This window comes from Idiotropiscis lumnitzeri, chromosome 11 (assembly GCF_059441095.1).
Source record: "Idiotropiscis lumnitzeri isolate Australia: NSW breed Sydney's pygmy pipehorse chromosome 11, RoL_Ilum_1.0, whole genome shotgun sequence".
Taxonomy (NCBI): domain Eukaryota; kingdom Metazoa; phylum Chordata; class Actinopteri; order Syngnathiformes; family Syngnathidae; genus Idiotropiscis; species Idiotropiscis lumnitzeri.
In genome coordinates, this window is record NC_142401.1 from 20103237 (window position 1) to 20113620 (window position 10384).

The 10384-nt window shown below is 40.4% G+C and overlaps 1 protein-coding gene across 6 annotated transcripts in view; it reads left to right on the forward strand.

The window, feature by feature from the left end:
* cadpsa (Ca2+-dependent activator protein for secretion a) overlaps positions 1–10117 on the forward strand; it is a 200355-nt gene extending 190238 nt beyond the window's left edge. For all 6 annotated transcript variants that reach the window (XM_088308092.1, XM_088308093.1, XM_088308095.1 and 3 more), the window contains 2 exons: positions 7149–7253; positions 8436–10117. In XM_088308092.1, coding sequence (XP_088164218.1) covers positions 7149–7253; positions 8436–8609 — 279 coding nt within the window. In that variant the 3' untranslated portion in view covers positions 8610–10117. The remainder of the gene's footprint in view (positions 1–7148; positions 7254–8435) is intronic.
* Positions 10118–10384: the final 267 nt, after the last annotated feature.

The window sequence follows — 10384 nt, forward strand, 5'->3', positions numbered from 1 at the left end:
CATAGGCTGTCACACACACGACGCTGGCGAATGACTAGCAATATTGATCGACGCGCCAACCTCTGGCATTAAGTTTGTTTTGTTTTCACAAACATTCAAGACAAATATAGATACAATAACAAAAAATTAAAGAATTGACACTTAATTTTCCAACATTCATTGTGTCAGGAAGGGCATCCAGCGTGAAAACTGTGCCAAACATATCATCCGAGTAAATCGCTGTGGTAACCCTATTAGACATTAATACAAGTAAGTCCAGAACTACTGGATTTTGATTGTGACTAGTGTTAATTTTGTTAACAAAAACTCACCAAAAATATTTATCACCGGACTAGACCTCCATTAATAAACAATAACGAGGTCTAAATGTGTGTGTGTGTGTGCGTGTGTATATATATATATTTTTTTTATTCAATTAAAAAAAATTAGAGAGGTCGCCATTTGCATTTGAACTTTTCATGTAATCTTCCATTTAGAAACCGTCATTGTACGCCTATGTTGTCCATTTACAGGAGCTTAACATAATTTTTTATCGCTGACATGCACTGAATGTTACGGGGAGCTATGCAATTTGCAGTCTCTCTTGTTTCTTGTGATTCCTTGGCATTCATTCTTAGTTTCAGTTGCAGTTTCAGTTTCACTTGACATACTTTATGATTCTGTATGGAAATACAGTACAATTTTAATTTATATTATATACTTAAAAAAATATCTACAAATCTGTATGTACTATTTTCAACTATTATTGTTAAAATGCCTTTTTGCAAATAAAGGCTTTCCCCCGCCTCTGCCATTCAGCAGTTGAATAAATTAGTGCCCCGGGTCTTAAATGAGGAAACACGGTATGTCAAAACTCATAATAACCACTGGAGCATATTAGTAGCTTGACGGGCAGCAGTAGCCTGTCTGTAAGCACTTGGGCTTTGGACAAGAGAGGGTTGTGGGCTCAATCAATTGCTGCTGACAAAAACCTTCCTCTGACATCCTTCCCCGGAGTGTCATTTGAATTTGCCCTCGAGGAAAATTAAGGGATTTGTCTACAGTTGATTATACATTGCAGCTGAGTGGTGTATTAGAAATAAGATTAAATTATTTGAAAAATCATCTTGTCTGTTGACAGCTTTAAAACTTGTTTAAAAAATGTCTGCATGCTCATCGTTTGACCTACAATCTAAAAAGGCTGTTGCCCTTTCATCACACCACATGGCAAATGTATGCAAATGAAAAAGATAAATAGGGGAAGAAAATGTGTGTCATTTTTTGAATCATATCCTGCTGTTGACACCCCCCTTTCCCCTTCCCTCCCACCAAGTGGCATGTTAAGACTCGGGTGTGAACACTGGCTTCAAGGCGAGGTTTGTGTGTGTGGCAGTGGGTGGAAGTTTTCGGAGCAAGGGTGGGTTGGTGTCAGATGGGGGCAGGAGGTCGCTCTATCTCCCAGCTCTCGCTTGAAGCGGTGATCGAGGAGCAGATGTATACGTGTACATGTGAGAATGTGTATGCAATCTTGTGTGTTGTGTGTAGCGTGCTTGTCGTCTGTGTATAGGTAGGGGTTCATCAGCATGTCACAAGGTGACAAAACCCATTAATGTATGCACACACGCACACACACACAAACACACATCGATATCCTGGTTGAAGAAATGGAAGCAGTAGGATCACAGATTTAGGCCCTATCGGGTTATGGCATTATTATGCAGAGTCATATTACGCGGGTTTTGGCTGTTATCAAGCGCTAGCCCCCTGCTGCCATGCACCCTAAAAAAATGTTTAAAAAAAGAGACTGGGTGAATTAATCTGTTCTGGTGATTTTCTTTTCTTTTAATTCTTGCCAAAACAAGTTCAACAAGAGGGGCAATCACTGTTCATTTTACAAGCTCTGCAAGTGTCAATTGGCTTTCGTCTTCTTGAACATGTGGAAACTAAAAGATCTTAATCATGCCCTAAAGGAATATCACGTTGTCCGTGAAGTGAAAGCTGTTTTGTTGGAGGATGTGTTTAGCTATGTTTAAGGAGCTCACATTGCTACTTGTCAGGGTTTTTTGGAGAACCGATTGGTGTAAGGTTGGATTGGAAAAAAAGGGGGGAAATTGTGGTTTCTGAAGGGCTTATCAATTGAAAAAGTACATTTGCATTATTTACATTATGTTCTTGAGCAGTGGCACGGTGGTCAACTGGTTAGCACAGCCTCACAGTGCTGAGGTGGTGGGTTTGATTCCGGCTCCGGCCGTCCTTTGTGGAGTTTGGATTTTCTCCCCGTGTCGGCGTGGGTTTTCCTCCCACATTCCAAAAACATGCGTGACAGGTTGATTGTACACTCCAAATTGCCCCTAGGTATGAGTGTGAGCGCAGATGGTTGTTTGTCTATGTGTGGCCCTGCGAATGGCAGGCAGCCACTTCAGGGTGTACCCCGCCTACCCTGACCAGAAAGACTTCATGATGAGGGAAATGGAAGCAAGGTATTCATTGTTGGCTTCATTGCGTCTTTTTAAAGCCTGTCACCACAAATTACGCAAAGCGGGTTTGGGACAGGGGAATCACCTGGAAGTGATAAACCTCTGTTTTAAATTGGACTTCTGTTACATTCTCTTAAATGTAGCTGTCTTTTTCTTGGAAATTGCTGGCTGAAGTTCGTCGGTCTCATCATTTGTTTTTGTCCCCCTTTCTGAATATGTTCTATATAATCATTTTCGCAAGCTTGTGGGCTTACTTTTTTACTGCCATGTCACGTAACAGAATCAAGTCAGTTCACATGTATTCAGAGAGGCCAGAGTGGATCCACCTGATTTTCAAGACGTATTCCAAACTCTCATGATGAATAAAATTGATCGTCTCCCTGTGTGTCCTAGTATCAAATGTAAGATGGACCGATACCAGTCAGCTGCACGGTCCTGGGCTAACCCCTTTTTTTCTGTAATCTGAATTACATTTCACTGATTAAAAAATCTGAACATTTTATCATGTTATACTACATGTTACACTACTTGCACAACTCAATTAAAATGAATCTATATCTGGACATTGATGACATTTCCTGGATGACCATTGAATGTTTTAATTTTCTTCAAATGGGTAGAACACTCTCATTGGCCCTAAAAAGATCTAAAAGTTGATAAAAATCACAGGCATTATGTGTAGACAAGATGTCCTTGACAGACCTCCCAAATGCCATGGCAGCAAGAAAACTTGTGACATAACTGTCAAGTCTCTTTTGACATAAATGAGGAGGAGCAACGCAAAAGAGGACACAAAATGGCTGCTGTGAAAAATGGCTGTAGATGAGATCTGCGTGGCACCATGTCTAAAAAGTCTGAAGAACGACAAGAAGTGAAGGAGTGGATGATGCAAAGAGGGAGAGCAGCCAGTCACTCCAAGCCTGGCCTCTCAGTGGGGGGTTATGCTTGGGGCGAGATCACAGGCCTGCTGCCACGCTGAAGCCTTCACAGGCACACAGCGACAGATAGGATGCTGCTGGCACCAGGTCGCCGCTCTGATTCACCCCAGGGCTGCATGGCTGCAGCCATCTTCTCCTCACCCATGTCCCACTCGCTGACCTGATCCCTTCATCTTCAGCTGTCATGGCTGTGATTGTGGTGTGCTTTTGAGATTGTTTTGTTGTTGGTCAAGCAAAAGTGTTCAAGAATTTGCTTGCATTCTGACAATGGTTGGTGCTGTTTTTCAAACTAAGTCGCAGCGCTCTTTTAAAACGTGATCCTTTTGAAATTGCATTGCAATAAATTAGAATAGAGTGGCATGCAACTTCATTTATTCTTGCAGTTCAATTAAAAAAAAGAGTGAACTATATATGTTTTTTATAATGGTGATGCTTGCAGCTTTTGAAAAGCCCAAATTCACCATCGTTATCAAACAAGTTTGAATATTACATATGAATTGATCAAAATGAAATTTAATTTAGAAATTAATTAGTAATCTTTGGACAGAAATTAGTCTAATGATGCTACATAATGTATGAACCTTTCTATGATACTCTTATTTAGTGAGACGCATCTCTAAGTGTTGCTCATCCTCTAGTCACACTCATCATTTACTGGTGCAGGTTTCTGCAGTTAAAATATAATTTATGTCAGAGAACTTTCCCCTTGTTTTGAGACAACACTATTTTGCACCCAAAAAAATAAAAAATAACCATGCGGGTACAATGGCAAACCCAAAACAGATCTATGTGGATGCTCAGATAAGATTAATAGAAGAAGAGCAAAAATGATTCTGAATTCCAGTACAATGATACCTCCATGTCCAACTGTCGCTATCAGAGAACCTTTAATAACTGAACAATTGTGCATGTCGGTCAAATCTTATGTAACAGTTAAACATTATTTTATACGAGTATATGCAAAAGATCATCAGTCTCATGTTAACACGTTATGAAGAGAAAAATGACAAATGAGTAGCGCACCTCACACCTCATTATGATTAACTGTCACTCGTATCAAACGAGGCCGGATGGTGACCGACTGGAAAGCACACAGTACAGAGGTGCAGGGTTCGATTCCCACTCTGACCATCTTATGTGAAGATTGCATGTTCTCCCCGTACCTGAGTGGGTTTTCTCCGGGTACTCCAGTTTTCTCCCACAATCCAAAGACATGCGTAGGAGTTTGATTGGACGCTCTAAAAGTCTAAATTGTCCCCAGGAGTGATTGTGAGCGCGAGTGTTTGTCTTGGTGTGCCCTGCGATTGGCTGGCAACCTGTTCAGGGTGTAGCCCGCCTACTGCCCAAAGACAGCTGGGATAAGCTCCAGCACGCCTGCAACCCTTTTGAGGAGAAACGGCTTCGATAATGGTTGGTTGGATCGTACCAGACAGGCAGCACAGTTGCTATCTATTTAGGATGTCCTCCTCACAGTGCACTGGTTCTGGGTTCAAATCCCGTTGTAAGACTGACTCGTTGGTTTCATGAGTGGTGTATGACACACTCAGTCTTACAACGGGTCGGACGAAATCGTGAGCTCATCCGGGTAATCCAAAACAGACAGACAAAGTTCCTTGGCCATTCAATTAGGAAAGGTGAAGTCGAGAACCTAAGTCTGAGCGGACGGATTCAAGGGAAAAAAGCACCAGGGGGTCAGCGGATCATCTTTAAGCCACCCCACAACAGTGCTCGTGAAACCTGGGACGCAGCCCGTCAACGCGTATTTTGATTTCCTCTATTCGAAACCTCATGGATTCTAAGGCCGAATCGGCTACGAAACTACAAGAGAGAGGGTTCAAATCCAGGGTCTGGGCTTCCTGTGTGGCGTTTGCATGGTTTCCCCGTGTCTGTGTGGCTCTTCTCAGGGTACTCTGGTTTCCTCCCACATCCAAAAAACATGCATTGTTCGGTGTAATTGTGAGTGTGAATGGTCCGGTGAAAACGACTCCCATCCTGTCCTAACTCTCACTCCCGTACCACTCCCATTACATTTTCGAGGGTCAGTGGCATTAAAAAAAAATTGTTTTGCTAATTTATTGAACAGTTTGTTACCCCCTCTTCTTTGTGGACTCTCCAAGTTTTTTCCCCCTCTACTGGTAAGCCTACCACAATAACAATTTTTTTCCAATATATTTTCCCAGAAAATAAAGCGATAAATGCACAATTGTATTTGCTTTTTATTAATGCCACTTTGGTTTAATGATGATGTTGAAGCAAAAATTATTGAAGCACTTTTTTTTCAGGTACATTTAAGTACTTTTGCGACTTAATTGATTTATGTGCATTATTCATACTTTTTTACATTTTGGTTTATTAGTTACCTGTGAGATTGTTGTAATGAAAAAAAGGTACCGGTACCTTGGCTAAACACAGTAGTTTTCGAATTGAACTTATCAAAACTCACCTAAATAAATCCATCTTTTAAGCCAGCTATCACCTCCTTTGACGCCCAGCAGTGGAGCGAGCCAGACTCAGTAATTGTGGCACTCAAATATTAACGTATTACCAATATAATATTGCAATATTTCAAAGAATATCTTTTCCCCTTTGATATTTTTTGACAGTTGTTTAGCCACTTCAAATTTCGAAAAACTTGAACTTGCACTTCACTGTTGGCAACCGAGTGGTTCACCTACAAAACTTACTTACCTACCCAATTTATTTACGGAATCCAGGCCTTTCTTAAGTGTTCCTTGATGTTGATTAATCTGCTCTTAAAAATGTACATCAGTGGCCAAAAAAAAAAATCAACCACAATGTTAGAATTGATGAAACGGTCAAATAATAATAATGTTGCTTTTTCAAATTCCTAAAAATAGCACTAAGCATGTGCCGCTCCTTTATCCAACCAATATTCTTCCAAGTCGTCTCGAGAGACGACGTGCATCCATTCTTCTGTGACCCTGACAGTTGAAGTCAGTCGCCTTCTATTAGTATCAGCCTGTGCTCATTATTATCCATCAATTACACTTGACAACAGCCGGGCGGGCCTCAGAGAGGAACATCTGAAAGCTTTCGGCTCCCGTGCACAGTGTGCCTCGTAGATATTGATGGAGGGGAAACTGCTCTAAATTGAGCAATGACAGCATCTCAAGGTTGAAATGAGCACCTGCATGAAGGATGCAAGCCATGTCAATAATATAGTTGTAGTTAGGAACTGATCTTTAGTGTCAAATTGTATCTATGTCACATACCAAACCACCATGTGCATTTCCTACAAAAAGATTTCAATCTCAATTTTTATGTGCTTTGTCTGACAAAACCATTTTTTTAAAGATCACTGCCACAATTTCCTTCTTCAGTCCTTGCCTCGATGAGCATATCTTGGCACTTGTTTGCTATTGAGAAGAAACTAAAAAGTCAACAGAATTTGCAACATGCTGAAGGGAAACTACATCGTGATGTTTTCTTCAACAAGTGCCTATAGGTCTTCTGTCACCACAACACATTCTCAGAACTTTCTGATCTGTGCCAAGAGCATCATAGTCATTCCTCTTTATTAAGGGATGCCTCATTGCCAGCTGCTTCTGCTTCCTGCAGTCAACACTTAAATAGCACTATGTGCCTATGGGAGCGGTTTCTTCATAAGGATCCGATGCAAAATTGTGTGGGTGTTGTTGCACTGGACCAGAACATCATCTGTGCAAATAAAGATTTGTTTGTCAGCTCCTTTCTGCTTCTGCTTCACTCCTCCACTTGTACTCTTCTCTTTCAGCAATGGTACACCAGCACAATGAACCTCATCGGAACGTGGCTTACTGACCGCATGGACCTCCAACTGCATGTTTATCAGTTGAAGATTCTCATCAGAATGGTTAAGGTGACTCCATTTTACATTTTCTCCAAAGTCAATAAAGGAAGTTTCCAACAAATGAATGTCAAAGTCCGTTGAATGTGCCAGGCTTTTTTCATTTGATTCACGGCAACTTTTAAATACCTATGTGCAGAGCTGGGCACTTGACCCTTTTTTGACAGTCAGTCCCACGCCTTCCGACCGCGACCTAGGTACCGACACTCCGGCCTTATTCATAAAAAGTGACGGCCACCGAAACACGTCCCTCCCCTGCGCAACCCAAAAAAAGAAAAAAAGCGTCCACCGCAATAGAGATGTGAACAGGAGAGGTCTAATTTAAAAAAATGTAGTTGACTAATTTACTATTAAAATCCACTTACCTAATTATGGGCTTATTATGGTGGTAACTGGTAAGTGTTTCGTCAAACCGAAGTGGGTTAATGTCTCCTGATTCTTCATCTCTTTCATCTTCTTCATGCTCTTCTTCTTCTTTGTCTCCTTTTTTTCATCTACTACTTCTTCTTCTTCGTTTCCTTATTCTTCTTCATCTCCTTCTTCTTTGTCTCATTCTTCGTCTTTCTTGTTCTCCACACACGTGCCCAATGCAAATAAGAACGCACAGTTGGTCGTGGCGCTTTAGACGGATTTGGAGGCAATTTTTGTTATTTGCCTGTAAAGAGACGAAGTAATCAAGTCTCGCGACCACATCACACGCACCAGGGCCGATTCATGGGCCGGACTAAAATCCACCTGTGGCCTTGCTGAATCAAGCCCCTTTTTTTAGTTTGTAACCACCCGCCCCAAAAATGGGTGTCCAGAGGCCCAGACCATTCCGCCCCCGGGACGGACTGCCCAGCTTTGCCTATGTGTAAAATTAGTGGGATTGTCTGCATTGAGAGTCTTTGTCGATAAATAGTGTTACTTCCATGAAGCCAGCTGCTAACTGTGTACCATTTCATGACCAAACTATATTGACAGGGCATTTCCAAGACTGCTTTCTTAATATAGCAACCATGCGATCAATGAGTTCATGTAATATTTTACTTTTTGCGGGATTTTCAACCCACTGTTCATGAGAAAAAGTGGACTTTGGGATGTGTCTTTAAATCAATGCATCAACCTAAGAAGACGCCATTCCAAACATGTGCTTTTCCGTATGTACTTTTGAATGTGTTTAACACTGTTTCTGATTTCTTTTATGATCTTTAGAAAAAATACCGTGACTTCCGCCTTCAAGGGGTGTTGGACACCACATTGAACAGTAAAATGTATGAGACTGTTAGAAATCGTCTGACCTTAGAAGAAGCCACTGCCTCAGTGAGGGAAGGCGGGATGCAAGGCATTTCCATGAAAGACAGTGACGAAGAGAGCAGCGATAACTAAGTCAAGATGACAACAAGAATGTCAAAGTGGTTCAGCAATATGCTGCCTAAGAACACACACAGCCTTCCTGAGGTCAAAACACACTGGCCCAATGATTGACATCACTTGCTTTTAGAAGTTTTGGTTCTTTGTTCATGTAAGAGTTTATTGTTTAAGTCAGAATTAATACAAAGGGACTGCATCTTGTGTCTGAAACACTTGCAAGATGTCGGCTACAAATTCAAGTCATGTGTAGGCTTAAGATTGACTTCACCACAACAACACAATATCAATACAGTCATAAAAATACAGTCGTGAAAAAAAATGTTTTTAAAATGTACACGGACACTTTAAACAACACAAGGTAATTCTATACAAGCCGACTGGCGAAGCCTATGTTATGTTCAGGTGCATTGAAGTATTGTGTTAGTGTCAAAAATCAAAACTGTTATTAAATCGTCACTGATTAATATTGTTGTCGCTTTGCTGAAAATGGCACTGGTAAAAATGGCTGGTGGTAATAATTTAACATCAAATCTGCAGAACATATTATTTGAAACTTGCCATTAATTCTTGTTCTGTGTACTTAAACTTCCAAATGTTCTCATGCAATATGTTATGACATTTTCTTTTCTCCCAATGCTGGAGACTGGCTATTCTGACTAAGCAGTGAAGGCAGCTACCGCATGTGATATTCTTTTAGTGGGGTGAGAATTATGTCATTTGTCATTTTGGTTTCACAAATTCACATAGCTTGTCAACCCAAACGAACAATGTATTGTATGCTTTATTTATTGCTGTTGGCCATTTATCAAAACATGCAAAATGTCTTCAATTCAGACACAAGCTTCATTCACTTACTGTATGTATTCTCTTAAGCTTCCTCTTCGATCAGCCTTGCAAGCAACCAGACTGCACCACACAGGCTGCAACAAATGTACGGTACTGGACATTAGACTGTTCTGTTCAAAGAAAATGTGTATTTAATTCTAATTCTAATTCTAGTGTGGTAGTTAGTAATACCTCGGTTGGGGAAAGGCAATTGACTTTTCCTTAATAGATTGTAGGGAAAAAAACAATGGATTATTCAACCACTTAATGTTTCAGTGCATAGTATTGCCATTGCGGAAGTCTGCAGTAGCTCAAGTTGACTTAACTTTTTTATTTATTTTAGTTTTGTTTATCTCAACTTAGTTTATCTTAGCTTAGTTTAATTTAATTTAGTTTTGTTTAGATCACAAAAAGAATTCCAATGAAATTGGGACATAAATATATCATAAAATGAGAATATAATAATTTGCAATTATTTTTCAACTATATTCTCTACAAAGATAATATATTTAATGTTAAAACTGATTGTTCCTTTTTAAGCAGGTATTCACTTATTTTTAATTTCACGCCAGCAGACTGTTCCCAAAATATAAAAAGCTAGGATAGGGGCATGTTTACCACTGTGTTACACAACCTTTCTTTTCATTAACACTACATAAGCATTTGGGAACTGACAACATTAATTATTGCAATTTGTTGGTGCAGCTTGGGGTCAACGTTGTCATATTTTGTGCTTCATTTTTTAGAGAAGGGTGTGGACTGCTGGCAGGCCGGTCTCGTATTCAGAATCTTTTTCTTTGTAGACATGTTGTCGTAACACCTGCAGAATATGGCATGGCATTGTCTTGCTGAAATTAGGAGGGACATCCCTGAAAAATACGTTGCTCTTTCAGCCTTAATGGTGCCTTCCCAGATGTACAAGTTACCCATGCCATGGGCATTACCACATACAGTCATAGATGCTG